This window comes from Orbicella faveolata, unplaced genomic scaffold, assembly GCF_042242905.1.
Source record: "Orbicella faveolata isolate gen_17 unplaced genomic scaffold, um_ofav_v1 contig_34, whole genome shotgun sequence".
Lineage (NCBI taxonomy): Eukaryota > Metazoa > Cnidaria > Anthozoa > Scleractinia > Merulinidae > Orbicella > Orbicella faveolata.
In genome coordinates, this window is record NW_028301563.1 from 10,425,350 (window position 1) to 10,446,009 (window position 20,660).

General features: G+C 38.4%; 2 protein-coding genes across 2 annotated transcripts; both read left to right on the forward strand.

The window, feature by feature from the left end:
* The first annotated feature begins 941 nt into the window (after window positions 1-941).
* Window positions 942-8,865, forward strand: LOC110065705 (uncharacterized). Its single transcript, XM_089270852.1, has 4 exons — window positions 942-1,367; window positions 1,454-1,525; window positions 6,395-7,492; window positions 8,375-8,865. The coding sequence occupies exons 1-4, from the start codon at window positions 1,181-1,183 to the stop codon at window positions 8,443-8,445; spliced, it is 1,428 nt and encodes a 475-aa protein (XP_089126978.1). The 5' UTR covers window positions 942-1,180; the 3' UTR covers window positions 8,446-8,865.
* A 1,980-nt stretch (window positions 8,866-10,845) lies between these two features.
* Window positions 10,846-20,473, forward strand: LOC110065712 (uncharacterized). The gene is made up of 2 exons (XM_020772870.2): window positions 10,846-11,336; window positions 19,650-20,473. The coding sequence occupies exons 1-2, from the start codon at window positions 10,846-10,848 to the stop codon at window positions 19,903-19,905; spliced, it is 747 nt and encodes a 248-aa protein (XP_020628529.2). The 3' UTR covers window positions 19,906-20,473.
* The last annotated feature ends 187 nt before the right edge of the window (window positions 20,474-20,660 follow it).

A 20,660-nucleotide genomic window follows, 5' to 3' on the forward strand; every position in this document is an offset into this window, starting at 1 on the left:
TCATCCTTCCTGTTTCAAATCGTTCCATTAAAAAATCAGAAATTGACCTGTAGATTTGTTAAATTAAATTCTTCATGTAGTAATCAATATGTTAAAGAAATTTCATGCTCTCCCGTGGCTACTGAATAAAACATCACGGAATGATATCGAGCAATAATGTATATTTGGAATCTGCCAGAGAGCATATCTGTTTCTCACTTATGTGGCATCACCAATACTCCCGATTTTAAATGCTAGTGATCTTTGCCTAATATCACGATTTCAGATCTGCTTTCCTTTTTAAATCGGTCGCGATAATTTACTGAAGTCTGCTCGTTTGTACTGCTAATTTAATCTCATTTTTATTACGATTCTTTACGTTTTGTAAATTTCAGCTCTATTAAAATAGAATTGATCGTAAGAAAATTCGCATTTTGCGGTTTCCCAGATGTGCCATTTATTGATCTTCTTGACGCACTTTAACGCAAGTAAAGAGCTTACCATCGCCCACGTAAACAACTTCGTCATAAAAGAAACATTTTCTGCGAAACGACGTACAGGAAAAAGATGTTTAAAAATTAATGTATTGTAGGTTCAGTACGCAATTCCAATATTTTCTTTCTCTCTTAACTCAAAATGGCTACACCTGGTTTAAAAAAAAAAAACCATAAACTATCGTTAGAAGTGAGGAACCAGTTTTCAGTTTCTAGCAGAATTATAAAGAACTCTTACGTATTTTCCTTTTTTTTCCTTGGTTTGAACAAGGAAAATTAAGGAAACCGACGACTATGGTCGAGTGAATTGAAATATGCGCTGATAAAAATACAACTCAACTGGTCCGCGCCGAATTATCTTGCTATTTTCCAAACTGACTTTTGATAGGTTCTTTATCTGCTCACGTGACTTCTAATACGTCATGCACCATCTGCAGCATAAGGACCTTGAAAAATTTAAATAGCATACCGACAGCAGGTGTATTGTTAGTCAAATGTATGAATTCTAATTTTCATGCACCAGCAGCTTTCAAGAAGAAAAGTATATCGAGACGACGACCACTGTGTCACTAGTGACGATCATTAACTACGTTGAGGCATACTCGCTAGCGTCGAAACGGTTTTACACTGGTCGAGCGTTTGCGATATATCTTTTAAAAAAAAAAACAACAGCAACAAAATCGTCCTTCGCCCGAAAGGATCCCACGATGTTGAAAGTTGTTCTCTCTTTGCTTTTTGCGGCCTTCGCTCTGACAACTGCTCTTCCGGTCAGGAACAGATTCTTCGAAGATGTCGATGACTACAAGCGGGATTTTGTCCCGAAGAAAACCTCGGATTTCTACGAAATTGCTTACGACGAGTATCTTCGACGACGCGAACCGGCGCTAAGCGAAGGTATGTTTAAAGCGTGGCTGGATTTTGTATTCGCGACCTTATATTTTATAGTTTACATGTACGCGTTGTTTACTTTCTGTTTACAGGTCTTCTAGAAAACTATGAGGACTATGCCACAAAACGGGGCTTTGACGACAACTATTACAGAGACGAGCCGGGTATGTTCAACATGTAGTTACAATTTTTTTCCTCGCTCGCAAGTACTTTTAAATCGTTGTGCGGACAGCGTTCGATTGAGTTCAGATATAATTTTTAGTTTTGCGAGACCACATGGAGAAAGAGAGTTGTTTTGTAGAGTTGATCATACCGAAAAAGGTACTTCAAAATCATTTTTTCTGTTGATCTCTAAAAGCGGTCTACACTTAGATATCAGGTAGTTAGCGCATGAAAGTTTCCTGCAGAAAAATATAAAAGCGACAGAAAGCGAAACGTAGAGCACCAGGCTGTATTTCGAAACAAATGAGAACACTAAATACAGTTCGAAACTACACGCAGGAACTACCGCTGCGGGGAATTTAAATTTTCTATCAAGTTTTCATTTGTTTCTGGCACGATTTCCGAATGATGAATGTAATTCGTCGGGGAAGTTTTTCTTAGTCCAAACGTACATCGAAACATTTCAAACCAAAAACATTTTGCGGTCAGCTTTAGAGCCGAAGTATTGACCTAAGAGAGGTTTTATCCCTGTAGGAAGTTAAATTTGAATAACAATTTTATTCTGCAAAATTGCTATAACATCTGCACACGAAGACTTAAATTATAAAAACAAAATACGAACTTTGTATTAGGAAAGAGTTTATCTATTTAACGCGACTGCAACCGAAGAAAGAAACAATTTTTAAATCACTCGGTATTTTGTGGCTCTTTAAAAGTACTGTTTATTAATGAAAAGTATACATACATGTAGGAAGACAAAAAGATAAAAAGCTATTTTTCCCTTTTTCATCTGTTGCGAAAAGCTATTTGTTTAATAATTTTCTGCGCTAAAATTTTGACCACATTAACGCCAAATACCCGCTCACCGACGAATTAATTGTGTGTTGTTATTTACTATCGATGTATGCACCTTCGGTTAGAAACGGTTAAAGTCTTTCAAAGGAGTTGTTTAGAAGAAAAATTGCCTCCTGGGTACCGGTCCTCCTGCTTTTTCTAATATCTTGTTCCAGATAATTTGCGATCAAAATATTAATGTGATCGTGCTTTAACTAGTAGTGGATGTTTAAGAAAAATTTCTTAGGCTTGAAGAAAAGTAAATTTAGGAACTTCCGTGAGAGGAAAAAGACATTTACAATCAATTTAGAGGGTGAAGATACACACAAGCAAAGATGGCGAGACCAGTGCCATTAGCTCGCGTCAACAAGGACTTGCATAATAAGACAGAAATGAATTTCATTGGAAAGCGAAGCAGCCGCGGTTTTTTTTTTTTTTTTTTTTTTTTTTAGCACAGTGTTATCAGTAGACAGACTCAAAATTTCTCTACATTCAACTGAGTTAACAGCGAATAAAAATGTAATAATTTTAAAAGAAAACCACGAAAAATTTCCTTATTTTATGGCGCGAACGACTACGGGCAATCAAAATTCTCGAGATGTCCTCTTATATAACGCCCAAGCCATTAGAATTGTTCGAAAAAAACCTATTCGCGAATCGAATAATTTGAGCCTCGAAATGTTATGTCATCAAATATCATGAAAGATCACCGAAAAAGCGCTACTTTATTTAGCTGGAAGCTTGAACTTTAGTCCTGCGTGGGTTAGGCTCAGCTGAGCTTCTCATGAACAGATGGATAACAAAGGGCGTAAACTTCGCCGCTAAAAAGGCTCACTAAACAGTTAATAATTTAAACATGAATTCTCCATCTTTACCAACTTGAGCAAGATTGCGAGATTGCAAGCAAAAGTTAGCGATACAATGCTGTTCAAACGCAATGCCAGACACCATCTCCTATTTTTCAAAACGTAAAGGCCGAAAACTGAATTTGTTCTTTAATTTGCAACAAGTTGTTTTGCTCTCTGTTTCGCCTGACAAAACAGGTGAATTCCTTCGCGGTTCAATTGCTTTTAGCAACGACCATTTGTGAACCACAACACCTATCAGGTTTTTCCAACTGAGCCAAACGCGTCATATATACAGGCAGGAATTCCTTATAAGTTTGGGACTGTACTTTAGACCTGCGGTTGTTATTTAGAAAGTGAAATTTTGACTCAATTCATGAGTGGTCGTTTTTGCATATAACACCTTTCGCAAATGCCTCGAATCCCTCAGCCTTTGTACAAGCATTGTCCTGTACACAATCCACGCTTCCTTCCGTTGGTTGACGGAAGAAAGGCGTGCTTGCTCGCTTCGCTGCGTATATTCATGGTGTTATTTTGATTTGAAGTTGACTTAAAACTGCTTCGTCATTGAGTGAACACATTCCAGGTATTTCCATAATAGTAAGTTGAAATACTGAAAAGAATATCATTCCTCCTCATGACACAAAGGATCCTCAAAAATTGCAAAAGGTTGACTCGTTTTTCATGAAGCGCCCTTTTCCGATGTCTGACTGTCAAACTCAGTAACTGCCAGAAAACTGATATATGTCCAATAAATTGAACAAAACTGCATTTATTATGTTAATAAGGTAATTCAGAATCTTAAGATTTTCTATTTCGGACACAATACCAGTTACTAAGAGGAGCATTGAAAAGGCTACAAGAAGTTTTTAGCACTTGCCAGCCTGCATTTTAAGAACTATCGTGGAATTGTAAAGAAATGAGCGACATCAATTTTTAACGCGGTCTCATGCGTAACTTCCAGGATAAAACCAATGAAACAATTTTCGCGTTGCTTTCGATCGAAATCGAGTTTCACATCAGGTTAATGCAGATTGCTAATACTCTTCTAAGCAACATGAACTGTTCCCTGCCCAAAATGTCCTTGTCTCTAATCTTTCATGATTAGCATTTGAATTGATGGTAGTGATAATTATTCGGGGTTCAGATGCCCATTTACTTTTAAGAACTTAACAAAACAGTTCAAACACGCAATCTGGAACTTTGATCTCCCGGCTATCTAGAATTCAAATCATGTTCCGCTGGATGTGTTGTTTCAGCAATTTACTTTCAATAACTGAGACTCAAACTACTAGTTCTTTCCCTTTGAGAGTTCAAGGTGCCACTGTGCATCGAAAAGCAATTTGCATGCACTGTACCAATTGTTCTCCACCCATTCGACCATACTAAAGCCGAATGTATTTACAGAAAGATTTGTGTCCCTACGAAGGTCATATTCCAGGACGCCAGTGTTAACTGATAGAAGTACAGAAGGAAACTCGAAGATTTCTGGAACAGGACTAGTTTTCTTGTTTGTCTTTTTTGTCGGTCCACATTGATAGTTAATGAAGATTAACCCCATGACACGGTGGTTAAATTCCTTCACATAAGTACTGCCAAAAGGCTGTATTCTATTTTGTCCTTTCAATTCGCAAGCATCAAAGCTATCAAACTCCCTGAAGAGTACGAAATGCCCCTCCCCCATCCCGATGACTGTTTTTAGACCCATCATTTAAAATCACAAATTCAAGTAAGTTGAACATGTCATTTTCGAGTTGCCTTAAGCCTCTATCAAAACGAGGCTTGGTTCGTAACTATACTGATTTATATGAAAATGAGTGTAATTTGCATGTGAATGAACTCTCACTTTCCTATGAAAGGATAGGAACCAATACTCGCTTTGAGAAAGAAACTTATTGATAATGAACTCAGGAAGAAAAAACGCAATTAAAAAACATATCCCTCGAGTACAATTACAGAGATTTATGTACAACAAAGAGGGAATTTTAGTTTTGGTCTGAAATACGAGCCCAAATGCAAGAGATTTTTCCTAGGAAGGTGTCTAGACCAGTCTGCAACCGAAAGCGTAAACATTGATTATTCCATTGTCGCTGCTGTCGGTCAACGGTGCATTGGAAGTGACATGTGCACTTACACCTGAGTTCGCTTAAGAACTAAACCTCGATAAAGCAATTAAGATTTTCGCTGAAGATGATGTTTTATGCGTGACCGGCCAACTGGTCTGCCTTCTACTGTGTCACTGTTTGTTACCAATGGCCCTAAAAAGCCCTATTGGAGGATTGGTCAATAAAGTTATTCATTTATTTAACGCTTTCCTCTGGATCTTCAGTGGAGTTCAGCTTAAGTTAGCAACCACCTGACCATGGAGCTGTTTCGTAACAGACTTGACCGGCAGTGGCTAGGACTTTCCTTTATCAACCAAGCTTTTGATAGTTGAAGTAGCATCATGTGCAGAGATTCTTTTAGCTTGTCACGGACAAACCCCAAGAGCGTGCGGCGCGGAGGAGGCTAACAGCGAACCCATTGAGCTTCACAGTACATTAAGGTTCTACGCGTTTGGAACTTTCGATCTCAGCATTTCTTGCATGCACCCGTCGGTTTCATTTTCATCATAGGAGTTGATTCTTGCGAAGATTCTAAAAATATTTGTATCAGTATAGAGAGCATTTCAAAATCCGATGCAAGGTCATGTTATTGCACCCAGGTAGAAGAGAAATGCATTTGTTTTTAAAAGAAGTTTTGACGGTCGAGAATCAACCAATTGAATTGACGCACCAGTGAATTTTTCACCGAATGACATGAATCCTCCTCCGATCATTGCCACATTCCTAAAACACAAAACTGCTCTATTTTTGCGTAAGCTCGAGAACAATACCAGTAGGGATGCGTTAGGGAGTATGTAATCTCCATTGGTTTGCGAATGGAATTGGTTGGACAAACCTTGACATGCATTATTATAGCTGAGTTCATTAAACAGATGGAAGTGCCGTTTATTGTGAATCAGCTGAGTATCCACAATTTTTGCCTCTGATTTGCCTGAGTTCGAACAATTACCGCCTAACCAATTTATGAACCACCTATCCACTTGTTCTTCGATCTTCCGAGAGATTTTTGGAAGTACCCCCATTTATTCACTTTAATTTAGCTCAAAAAATCTAAATCTTAACTCTGTTTTATCTTTGCCGTAAACAGAAAAGGAAGAATTCAGCGATGACGAAGTTTTGTCGCGTGCTTTCCTTCCTGAAGAAGACGAGATGGCTTTCGACAAATCAGACGAGGACTATCCTCTTGAAGATCCAGCACCATGGCACCCAATGGAGGAAGACAGCGTCGAGGCAGATGAATATATCCCCAAGTACCCAAACGAAGAAGAGGCTGACGAGTGGCTTTCCAATGAACAAAGCGCATGGACGAATGCTGACGATGAGCAGGAGAACGACGAAGAGGGAACGTTCGATGTCCCGGAGGAGGTAGACGATGAATTTGACCTGGCTGACGATGCTGACATGGCTGAAGAAGCTGGCATGGCTAAAGAGGAACCTAACGATGCGGAAGAGGATGAAATCGATGAGGAATTTGAAGAGGATGAACCTGCCGTGGAAAAGGTTGAAGAAATAGCGAAAGAAAGCGATGATACAGCCGAAAAAGCAGCAGAGGAAGCTAAGGAAGCCATGGTGAAAGATGAATCAGAGGAAGATGAAGCTGAGGAAGTAGCCGACGAAAAAGATGAAGGCAAACAGGCAGACGAACCTGAGGAGGAGCAAGAGTCTCAAGAGGAAGATGAAGCCGCAAAAGCAACGGAAGAAGAAGATGAAGTTGATGACATGCTTCAAGATGACGATGAAACAGAGGAAGATGACGCCGCGGAAGAAGACAAAGGAGAAGATAAAGCTGATGCCATGCTTCAAGATGAGGATGAAACAGAGGAAGATGACGCCGCGGAAGAAGACCCAGAGGAAGATGAAGCTGATGACATGGTTCAAGATGAAGATGAAACCAAGGAAGATGATGCCTCGGGAGAAGACAAAGAGAAAGATGAAGGCGAACAGGAAGATGAGCCTGAAGAGGAAGATGAAGCTGAGGATGCGGCTAACGATCTGCCTATAGAAGACGTGGACGACGAACAAGAAGACGAACAAGAAGATGATGAAATCGAGAAATACGCAAATGAATTGTGGAGAGAAGATGCGGATGCTGAAAGTGATGAAGACGCCGAAGTCCGCGTAAGCCTGCCCCGATACAGAGATTTCCCATCCGAGAGGAAAATGGTAGAGGACCACAACAAATTAGGTAGGATAATCAGCTTTTTCCTCTCTTTTCCAAATCTTTTTCCTTTTAGCTCACGAGAAGATTAATTAAACTCTACTTCATATACAGCCCCATAGCTGGGATATACACGTATCACTACTTTATGATGGCAGCTTTTCAGCAAAAATAAATATACATATATACCCAGCTTATTTGACTTCCTGCGGCCAACTATCATGAACGTAATTGTGCCGTTACCTCAGGCTGAGTGATCGCTAGTCAAGTCATTTCGTGATTGTGAAAGAACGATCTTATTGTCTTTCCCGGGACCTTGATCCTTGTTTTCGGCACCAGGACATTTCCCTATCATAAATATCCCTGTTCTTCGGCCATTTCAATTTCAGAAGGAAAAGAAAACAAACAGCGGTTACAAACATTACCAGTCGACAACGCATGGTCCTAAAAAAAACCCCTTAATATTAACTTGACGTTTCGTATGTTGCAACATACGTCCATGCATCTAATTGTTTTAATTGACACTCTAAAGGAATACAGCACAAAACCTGCAATTATTAGCTTTCAATTTCAAGAGCAGCGCGCGCGATCGCATCTATCAGCGTTCTATTACGAATGCTGTTCTCGGCTGATTGGCCACGTCACTCACTATCCGGCTGTTCTACTGAAGATAGTATAAAATTCCATAAATTTATTAGGCCATTTCCGATTTGCCTTGTGCCTCACTGATGCATGAAAATGAGTTTGATTTGCATGAAAATGAACGTGTAGGCGGAACACATTTTCATTTGAATGGTTTCGCACGTCAAGACTCGTTTCGACCCCGAGGCAAAAGGCAACTTGGAAATGGCTTGTTGTACATGTGTTTCTTTCCTTAATTTTTATTTTATTTATTTTTTCACTTCTCAGAAAGGGAGCTGGAATACTTCAAGAAGCATGGCATCCCTTCTGACGAAGAAACCTATGAATTCGACAAGTGAATCCAGTTTCTACATTCGGTCACTCTGATCGACAATGTTTACTGTGTTAATTATAATCCGTCGTGTGGTAGTATATTTCGTGCGTAGTCAGTTGTGTGTCATGTCTATATATCGAGGGCAACGCATTTCCTGAAATTTAACCGTGCATATATGACCCTAAAATTTCAATCCTTTAAATTTCACCAGTAACAAGTCGAGATACGACTAAATCGTATTTTTTTATTACGTTGTTAATACATTTGCTTTCTTAAAATTAAGTTACATTCTTAACCGACCTTAACCGTTTTCATTTCATACAGTTTTTTTTGTAGCTTTGTGTAATTTTCTAAGACCATTTTTTAGTATTGAGTTATGTAAGATAATTTTTTGTTAACAACTTTAAGCACAATCGTTAATAAACTGAGAATTCGTTTGTTACAAGCTTGTGAATATTAATTTTCTTATAATAAAGAAGTGGTACATCCTATGAAAATTGATTATATGAAGACTTTTTATTACGGTTACATGAAACCCAGCTTAGTTAAGACGAGCACAAAACTGTTGTTCGAATGTAAAACCTGTTCCTCACTTTAGAAACTGGAGAGGAAAACTGAGGCAAGTGTCATTTCGCAGTGGCTTGTATGAGCGTTACTGGGGGACAACAAAAGATGAGCAGCCATAATGTCCCGAGTGACCATCTCACAAGCGACTGCGAAATAACATGGACTCGCCCCAGATTTCTTCTCGTTTCTAAAAAGCAGACTTCATAAATTTTGCCGACGGCAGAAGAATGAGGATCTTAAACGTTCCTTTGCTTAAAAAAATGCCTAGATAAAGGACCGGTCATTATTTATCGCCTTGGGGGCGGGGGTAAGGGATTTTGGGGGATCAGATGGCCGAATTACCACTAAATGTTACATGCCCATACGGACTTGGTAAACGGCTATTTGGCAGTCTAAAAAGTCAACTTTTCAGTTTCCAAGCACTTGGGATAGTTAGATCGCGCTGGCGCGGATCTAGGGAGGGGGAGGGGGGGGGTTGGAGGGTTCGGTCGAACTCAAATTTTAAAAGAAATGAGACATTTTAACACGCTGACTTGGCCTCAGAATGCCAGAAATCCCATTTCTGAGGACCTCAATGTTAACTGAATCTTGCGGAAGAGGATGCCCCCGAACCTCCCTACAGGTGAGCACTGTCCGTATCTCAGACCCCGTGCTCTAAAATCCTGTACCCGCCCCAGTGCTGTTATGTCAACTGACATCAGATATCGGGATCCAGACTAGCAAAAGACGCGGATCGGGACTGACTGACATTAAGTAAAATATTTCTTGCATATGTACGTAAAAAGCACTTAATATACACGTCAAAAGGTGAATATGTGTGCGAAAACATGGAAAGTCACGAAATTTATCAATAGTTATGAAGGGGATCACTTCAATAAAATAACATTTAAAACGGGGGGGGGGGGATCGGCTAAATGTTACTGTATTTAGCCAGGAGCCCATGCTTTAGCCGAAAATCCTCCTATCCACCCCAGGCGGTAAATCATGACTGGTCCCTAAACAATTAGTGCTGTTAACTTAACAAACGGTTTTTTTCTCGTGTAAGATCGATATAAACAAGACACTGCTGTTTCATAAATGTGTAAAAGTCAGAATGTGGGAAGATTCCACACATTCTTGAATGAAAAATTTAAAGAGATTGTACACACATAGGGTAGCAGTAAGCAAACTGGTATCCAGTAATTATTCATGCACGGTCTACTATTTAGCTCACAACCGAAACACAACTAGGTGCCAGGCTATCCAAAAGTCAGTGGTAAGTGAACGATTAATGGCGAAGGGGGATGGCCGCGCGCCTTCAGGATACCTTGGATAAACGTCGGAAAACGATAGAGTATCGTTAAAATAAACTAAACACTGAAAGCTGCTCCGAGTTCTCAGAATTGTTAAAGTTGCTCAGAGGGCAAAGAGTTCCTCAGAGGGAAAAGGTATAAAAGAAAAAAAAAAAAGCCTGCGGTGGTGGAATATTGTTACTCCTTTCTACATCTGGATGGGATGCTAGTTGATCGCAGGGTTTCTCTCCTCCCCAGCATAAAATTCATCGGTACAGACCATTTCACTACTCCTGGGTGGAGGGTAGCTGGAGGTTTTGCACCCAGGCGAGCTCGGACTCATTGAAGGTGAAGGCGAACTTGAAATAGAAAGTATATTATGAGATCAGGGGAGCGAACTCGACTGGAGGCGAAACAGGTACCGGTGGCATTCAGGGGAGGGAAAGAGGCACTGGGAGCGTAAAATGCCTTGCCCGCGAACACAACTACAGGTTAGAGCCCGGATCACTCAATCCGGATACCATGGATACCATTTCGCAGCGCAGCAGGCAGGCTAACGGCGAAAAAAATTCCGAAAAAAACTGGTAATGAGTATTTTCGTTACCTGCTGCCCACATAAATCGCGGTCTCAGGATCCGTTTCAACTTGACAAAGTGGCGGGTATGGCGGGCGAGTTACCTGCAAATACACCGTTGTCGTTTGATTTTCCCGACGCCAGGGTCGATGATGATCTCTCTCTAAGAATGAGAATCCCACAGAAGATCACCATACCGGGAGATGACGAAGAATCTCACTCTAATGTCAAGACAAACCCGGGCGATATGGCCATTCCTGACAGAATCGAAATTGGCACATCTTCGCCAAAAAACAGCAACATTCCAAGAGACTTACGGGATGAAGTGGTGGCTGTGAATTCCTTGAGTAGCATGATAACTCCACCTCGAACTTTGACTGTCGATGACACCAAGTCGGCTTATTATCCTCAAACGAGAGCAAGTCCGAGTTCGCCCTCTGCAGCTGCTGGTCGTGGCAATCATGATCGGAGGGCCAACATTGCTAGAGACATCGCCGATGAAAGGTAAGCTTATGTTTAAAGGACAGAATTTAGGACCTTTTAGTCATATGTCGTTGACTAGTGTTCTGGTTTTGATTTTTAAAACTATTTGATGACTTAATTTTTGGATAACAAAACAAATAATAATAGTCTTCATAAGTTCATCTGCATGTAATATTTGACTTGATCAAATTTCTTCGCGATCATTGGTTATTGGTTAAGTTTAAGTTAATTAAGTGTTAAAAAAAATCTTGGTTTCAGGACATTTGCTTCAGGCATAGTCAATCGGTAAACCAATAATCAATAACAATCAATATCAATTGGAGATTGATATTGATTGCCAATAGCAGTTGATCAAAATCTACATGTACATGTATGAAGAGAAGAAGTTGTGAAATCAATTGTTATCGATTGCCAATAGTAATCGATGACGATTGATTAATTGATTGGTATCAATTGTCATTAGAATTAATTTTGTCCTTTTGGAAGTTACACTGATAAAATAATTGACAAAATTTGTCAGGAATGGTTTTATTGAGTCAAGTTATCTTCTTAGGCGGCATATCTTTTACAATTATCAACAACATAATAAGAACAGGAAAAACTAAAAGAAATATTTTGCGCTTTACGTCTTTCTTTGTTAGTTTACAACACCAGAAGAAGCTCAGGCCAGAGTGGCAGTGTAAAACCCTCCAGTCTCATTGTAGCATTGACATTTAAATGTCATGACTATTATTGTTTTCCCATAAAACAAAAATTGGAAAAGCCAAGTAAATTGGTCAAGCTAAAGATAGAATTTAGCCTTGGTTACAAGCCAGTTTCATAGGCATTTCGTCTGCCAGTGAGGGTTGCTAATGAACTATATCTACGCTCCTTTCAGTACAAAGTGTTGAATTCTGTTCTCTATACTAATGACTGTCTTTGTAAAATAGGATACGTTTTTAATCCAAACTGCACTTTCTGTCATCAGCTACATGTAACAGAAACCATATCCCGTATTTTGTTTGGTTGTTCTTTTTCAAATTCTTTTTGGCATGAGGTTAATGAAACAACTTTGAGTAAAATCAAGAGTTGCAGAAGCCTCTCGCTTAGATATTGCAATGTTATTGTTGGGTCTTTTGAGGAGGAGATGGATCTACAGTGTATTTATTATAATTATGTCATAATTTTGTTTTGAAAATCTTTCTTGTGGACTTGTCGATGTAGAGAAACGTTACCTTCCTTGAGCCACTTTATAAGAATTTTGGTAAGTAAATATGAAACTAAAAAACACATATATTTCAAATCGAATAAGGCAAATTTGTGTAAAGAAAAATGGAAGATTTTTGATGAAACAATTTCAACTAATAATTAAAGTAGACGACCCTATTGTTAAGGAAAATCGTTGAGTTAAATAAGTATATATGTAATAAGAATTGACAAAATCTTTTTTCTTAATTAATTCAATATGGTGTCATTGTTAACTTCTGTAAACCAAACTTTATTTGTTCCTCTGTAACTTAATTGTTGAAAAAAGAATAATTAATTATTGTAATTGTTGTAATTATGGAAATAAATTTACAAAAAAAAGAGAGGGAGAAAAGAATGGGCATTTAGATGAAGCAAAATAAACAATAGTCAGTGTTCTAGTGATTTCAATTTTTTTGCTTTTTTCAATTGATAAATATCTATATTCCTGAAGATTGGAATTATCGATTGTTAGCGATTTTTGTCAATTGATGGCAATTGATAAAAAAATTTTATGTGAGTTCGATTGTTATCGATTACAGATATCAAATGAATACACCGATTCCAGAAAAAAACCGGAAGTTGCACGCAAGCGAGGCTTAATAGCCCTCGAGCTTTCAAAATGGCGGACGAAATGCTGGGGAAGAATGAAAAAATTCGAATGTATGTAGGTTAGAGCTACTTGTCTGGAGCAAATGTGGTAAAGAAAAGGAAAAGAGTTGAACACAAGTGTTGTGCGGCTGCAAACTCTAACACTGGAAGCAAAAACCGACCTGATTTATCATTTCCACGACTGAGTTTCCTTCGGACAAGCTAGCCAGATAAACAAAGAAGAAAAAAGTGGGAAATACTTATGCAAAGGGGAGATATCTATTTTACCTCGGTAGTAAATAATTTTTTGTTGTTCCGAGCACTTCTTGCCAAGTGATTTTAAACTGAGTACACTTTTTGAAACTGGGAGCCGTACCCTCGGCTTTCCCTTGGGCAAAAGTTGATGAGGAATCTCTGTGTAGAGCAAAATATGTGATGCATCTGAGTCTGGCATATGAATACCCATCAGCTTCAATCAACTTAGGAATTAATCAGTTTTCATGCCTCTGAGGTAAACAAAAAAAGTTTCCCAAAAACAATGTTGAATGTGGAAGGACATTATTTAGTGATTTAAATACAGCCATTGATGAATTTTGAATATTTTTTACTCGCTTAATATTTCAGCAAGATCTGGCTTTTAGGTTTAATGTTTCAGAACTAGTAGTGTCAGATAAATTATTGCATGGGCCAATTCCCTGTACTTGATTTTGGGGAGCCAGCCCATTAATTATTTACCTGAAGTTTTCCTAGGCTGAATTTGAAAACATAAGGTGCAGAATAGACTGCAGAGAGATATCAGGACCTGGACATCCAAAAGTGAACTTGTACTGGCAAGCAGGAAGGTTATAATCTTCATCCATTCTATGCAACCAAGTAAATCAGAACTGACTATAATTTTAATACCAATTTTCTAAGGAAGACTGTTTTCCAACCATGAACCAGAACTGCAAATGTAAGAATACAAGCTGAAATGGCTATTAGGAGAATAAATGGATGGCATGTATTTGATGGAATAACTCCACTAAGGTTGTGTAGAGTTGTTAATCAACCCTGGATAGTGAGCTATTTGCTTGTAAACTGGCAGAAAAAAGTTATCTGATGTTTATTTGTCATTTGGTAGTGACTTTAAACAGAGTACATGATATTGTTCATCAGTGGTAATTAAATATTTGGTGACTTCCACTGTACCTAAATTGTGCATTATGTGGCTTCATGTTCTATTTTCTGGCATAGGGTGTAACATAGAAGGACACATGGTAGAGCTGGTGTATAATTTTGCTAATAACATAAAAGTGCAATTGAATTTGACCTCATTGAGAATTTCGTACATTGTATGATCTTATAGATTCCCAATTGTTTTGAACTATTTTGAAATATTTATTCAAATATTCATCACCAGAGAAAAACTGGAAGTAGCTGAATTCTCTCATATTAGATGCTGGACAAACTTTTTGGACCTTTGATATACATTATTTATTCTGGCTTTAGCAATAATCACATCGTGTAAGGCCATCTCTAAGCATTGGGTAAGCCAATTCATATATAATATATTTATCATAAATTGTTGAATATTCTTTAGCATCTCCTTCCACCATTCTATGTCCAAGGCATTTTGCTCATTAAAAATTTGCAGTTACTTTCAATTTATAGCCAGGACATCCCAAAGTCTTTTCACAACAAAGAGTAGTTGTTGTACATTGTACATCATAAACTGAAGTTTATATGACTCTTGTTTACTTTTAAACCAGTGTCAAACATTTTGCATATTGATTTTATAAGGCAATCTTTCAGGGTCTCACTATCCATAACAATGACATTCCTAGCTTAAATTATTTCATGGAGATTGCCCTTACTTGGGTCTGTAACCTCAGTCCAGCTGGGGGACCCTGGGGAGGCCCCCAAAATTTCCCTTTTCTCTTGAACAAAAAAAAGCATTTTGTTACTTGCACCTTCGTCGATCCCTGTTGATGCATTATTTCAGTGTACTTGTTCATTACTAGTTGCTAGTTTTCTAGGCCATCTTTCAAGGCATGTGACCGATAGTCTTTGTTACATTGTAGTACACGTCACTGATAATTTTATTGGTGATTTGAGTGATGAATCAGCTTTGTGATTACGTCCTACCCTGTAACGCAATGATGCTGTCACTGTACCGAACCCTTGCTTATACCATTCTTGGCGAGCAGATCGTGGTCTTGTTTGATACTCTGATTAGCATCTTTTGAACTTTTAAAAGGATTTCCCTTTATTCTCTAACACTGATTGTTAATTTATGAAGAGAGATTGGATGTTCTCAAACTTGAGAAGACTGAAGTCGTCAGTGAAAAATGAATCAGCCGTAGGAAATTTTTTAAAGTGTTTTGTTGCAATATTCCCGATATCCGACACAATTTTTAAATTTACTTCCGTATGTTCTTTCGATTTCTTGCTGTAGCTTTAGTAAAGCATTCTTCGGGTGAGGGTCGTAAACTTTTACAATTTTCATTTCATTCAGATCCTTTTTCCTAAACCGACCATGAACAAAGTTCTTTTAGGCAATAAAAATGGTGAGAACAGGTTGTTTTTGCGCATATTGGAGATCGAGACAATCGAAGGATGGAAAACATACCCGTCTAAAAGTTCCTTTATTTTGCCCCTTTGATTTATACGGCGACTGTCACGAATGGTATATAAACTGTCATAAATAGTCCTTTATTTAGATCATTAGGAGATAAGTCTTTGCCAGTTTTGTTTAGGCCATGGTGGTCGCCTTTTTTAATTACCTTAGTTTCCTTTCAATTATCAGTCAATTCTCTTTTCTTGGATAGAACACCTGTTAGCCATATGCTTCCTGTTTGGCGACGTTCCACCATTGAATGCCCTTCGTTTGCCACATGATAAGGAACGCCACTTTTAACTTTAGCCAGTGGAAGTTACGTTGTCATAGGAGAAAGAGGTGATTGGAGAACCGTCGGAGCATTGGAGTTACCTTTTCTTTTTTCAACCTTTAATGCAGTACCGGACGTAAGCTCTACTTGTTTATATTCACCTTTTCGTTTTTCCTTTTACCACGCCTTTGTAGATCTTGTAAAGTTTAGCTCTCTTTTAATTATGTATTGTAATCTACTCTGGAGTTTTCACCGCATATGTATAATATTTGGGCAAGTCCACCTTAATAAACGCTGATCAAGTAAAGCCTGTCCAATTGTTCCACATTGTGCGGTTGACGCTCAACGATCTCAACGCGCACCACCTGCCAGCTACTTGGGTTCGTTACAGCGACTTTCAAGCCAGAATTTCGATTGGCTGAGTGTCAATTTTTCAATGTTCTTCACTCACACTGACGCCGGGAATATCATCAGAAGAGAGATTGCCCTTTCTTCTTCGTTCGCCATGTTGCTTTAATTACTGCAAGGGCTATTAAGCCTCGTTTCGGTGCAACTTCCGGTTTTTTCTGGAATCGGTGTATTGAGAGCAATTGGCGATTGTTAGCGCTTTTTGTCAATTGATATCAATTGATAAAAAAAAAAAAAAAATTATGTGAGTTCAATTGTTATTGATTGCAGATATCAACTGAGAGCAATTGGCAATTGTTAGCGATTTTTGTCAATTGATACCAATTGATAAAAGAATTTTATGTGAGTTTGATTGTTATTGATTGCAGATATCAATCAAGAGCAATCAGCGATTGATATCAATTGGTATTGATTGAATCGATTGATTTCCAATATCGATTGACTATGCCGGGAGTTGCTGCATCAGCTACATGTCATGTTGCAATGTCGCTGCAGTTGGATAAAACAGAATTTTCAATTGATAAGGGTATAATTTTAGACCACAATTTTGTTCCCAATGCAGGCACAACACTTACGCTGTATTAAGAAGTAACTACACAATACTGTATGGTGTAAACAGTGTATGCAATATTCAGTTATTAATGATTGTGCCTTTTGTTAGAAGAAATAGCCCAAACCTTGGCTTAAAAACTACATACTTAAAGATGATTTCCAGTCCATACTGTGCAGTCTCAGCACCCTAATGTTTATAAACATGATAAATCTCACTTGATGGAATGTGAATCTACACCTGAGAAAGTTAAAAATGCAACAGTCACCAGTCATTTTGGATTTGTGTTTGAAAAAAAATAAAACTTCCAGGGCAGGGAAATTCCATGATTATTGTGGCATCAGCGTTTTCAAAAAGCTCTGTTTTCAAAATGTATTCCATCCACACTAAAATGCAAAGTTGGTGTTTTCAAATTCCACTGGTTTGAAGAGCTTTTTTAAAAAAAGCTCCATTTTTGTGACAGATCAGTGTAGAAACTTAAGCCTAACCTTAGAGATAAAGCTACATGTTGTCATCATGTACAGTGTTTTCAAATTTCTCTGGCATACAATGTAGGTTGAATGGGGCCTTAGTTAGAGGTCTACCTAATGGGTTCATTGTAATTTTTTTACTGTGCAAGACACTTTTCTCCCTTGTCAGTGTCTGTTTTCGCCCAAGTGTACAATTGGCACTAGTACCAAAGGCCAGCGAAAAAAAATTATGTGTGTAATCCAACAAATAAATTACAGTAGTAACCATATATTAGACTGGTATCCCATCCATTGGAGAGTAGAAATACACCCATTCGCGTGATGGTGTGGAAACCATAAATAGAACCACTCTGACCATGACTGTTTTATTAAGTGTGCATAGCATGATTTTCATGCTAGGTCAATGTCAAGGAAACAGGCCCACAACCTGTTATTGGCAGCATACATTTACTAACAAAAGTTATTTGTGTAATGTAATTATGTGCTAACCGGGGCATGTTTAAAATACGAAATGGTGAAATGGCGAAATGGCGCTTACATATATCAATGTAAGATACAGTTCACCCGTACAGTTATTGAGAGCTAGCCACCTTCAAGACAGTGATATTTAGGCTAACCTGAAGACTATTCAGGCTAACAGGGGTGCTTGTTCTAGGCTAACCAAGGTGCTAAATTTAGGCTAACCGTTGTGACACTTTGTCATTTTGCCATTTCGTGTTTTAAACATCCTGGCAACTGTGACTGTATATATAGCTGGCAGTGTGAAGCCTTGAAGGCGATGGCTCATAGCTGCCGGAGCTTATCCCAGTTTCTGTAGCGTGAAGTGGCTAGGAGTATTTCTACTCCCCCTGGATGGGATGCTAGTCCATCGCAGGTCACTCCCCCACAAATTGTTAGGTTTCCCCAACAATTTGCTGGTACCCATTTATACTCCTGGGTGGAGACAGGCACTGTGAGAGTTAAGTGGCTTGTAAAAGAACACAACACCGTGTCCCTGGCCAGGGCTCGAACCCTGACCACTCGCTCCGGGGGACGAGTGCACTAACCATGAGGCCACCGTGCCTCCCCCATATAGTTGCTAGACAGACGTACAAAATATTTTTTAAATGAGATTTTGTTCTCATCTAAAAATGAAATATTTCCATTCAGTGTTCAATATTATATTTGCCTTGGTTACTTAACAGGACTATTGCTATCAAAATATCATGGCTAAATGCTTGTTACATGTAGGCTCAATTCAATTTTTGTCATGTTTTCATATAAATCTGTCTTCACATTCACATTCTTTGTTGCTTCTATACAAATGTGGAATCAGTGATGTTGCCTCTGGGTGGCCTGGGGAGGAAGGTACTGGAGTTTAAAAAAACTGTGAGGCTTGTAAGGTAGTGCTGTGGGTAAATTTTTGTTGGATGGCATTGTTTTGAAGGACTGTTAGTTACTCATAAAGGCCATGGCTAGAAGCAAGGATGATACACATGTATGACAGTACTTTGGAGCATCATAGATTGTTACTAGTATACATCAATATATCCACTTTTATTACCTCCTCGTCACTTTCCTCTTTGAGTAAAATGATACATGTCCATGCAATGCCAAGTTACACCTACAATTTACATGCACACAAATGGTGCAGTGAAGTATGTCCACTAGTGGAGGTGGCTTAGCACTATTGCTAGTTTCCTTGGATGGCATCCTCCTACATTGTATTGCTACATGAAGTGCGTCACAGGCTACCCGTAATCAGTACCCATGTATACACCTTTATACACAGGCTCTGTGAGAGTTACAGTCAACCCAAGTGAAGTGTACTCCTCAAGAGTACATGTACATTAATGAGCTGATTATTTGAATATTGAACCAGGTAATCATTTCAAGAGTGCGATAATGAATTGATTACTTTTTAATGAATAATGAACCTGCCAGTCTTTCAAGAATATGGCCAACAGATACATGTATTCAAATAATCAATTTTTAAAAGTAATCTTGATGGGTACACTTCACCTGGTTTGACCTATGTTGTAGTTTTCACTAGGTCATGAGCGTCCTGCCAGGGTCATTTAAGCAAAATTGTTGTCAGCTTCTGACTCCGTCAGTTTGATTTTCACTGTATCATATCTCTCTGTTCTTCTGATTACAACTCTGACTTCGACTCCGTCAGTAATGAAAACCAGCTTTTTGTGCTATCACATTTTTCACATTTTTTTCTCCTGTTTTCTTTTGGTAGCATTGCTGTTGGTCTTGAAGTCATAGAAGAAGGTGCACCCTTAGATAGTGACAATGATGTTGGACATTACATGGGAAATGATGTGTCTGACATACGGAAGTTCATCCTTCAGATACAGCAACTGAATCGCCGTGTTAGGGACCTTGAGAGGAATGTGGACACGAATATGGTTGGATTTTGGTCTAAAGTAGCTTTCTTTGCTTTTACAATCATCAATCCTATACTACTCCACTGGCTGTTCTGGAAAAGAAGATGAAAAAGATCAAGTGTGCTGTTGTTTAAGTGAAAGAAGAACTCGTTAATAGGAAAAGCTATGACATGGCATTGTTTGTTCCTATGAGGTTATGAAAGCGAACTGTTCTTGATAGTGAAGTTTTAATAGTTAAATTTGTATAGAACTGTATGTTTTGCACTACACATACATTTATACAAAAATGTAAACAAATAACCCAGCAGTGCATCAAATATTATTTCTTTTTCTTTTGAAAAAAAAACTAAGGAAACTTAGTTCTGTTGCTCCATTCAGAGGTGACAGAAATTTGTGTTCTTGATTGGTGAAACTTTAGTGACTTGTATATAAAGTTGAGATGGTAAAATAATAAGTAAAAGGCAGAACACTGTAAATGCATTTCTCTCGAGGTGTAGTGAGTACTGAAAATGCAAACTGACTCCAGTTTTTTGAGATCCTTGTCTTCATCATGCAATCAAAGATGATTACTAATAGTTACAATAACAAATCAGTCTGAGATTTCTCAAAAGTATTTGTATAAAGCAGTAAAGTTGTGGACTGTAGCATGGGGTAATGAAATGAAATAATTGCTTGATATTTGTCTTTTCCTTGCCTATCACACCATTTTTCTATCTAAAGTGTAGAGAATGATACTTAAGATTTTGTAGAACACCCGTCTTTAGAAAGAACAGTGAAACCTGTATTTAGCGAACACCCTTGGGACACTCACTAGTGTCTGCTTAATACAGGGTGTCTGCTTTAAACAGGTTCTAATATATTGT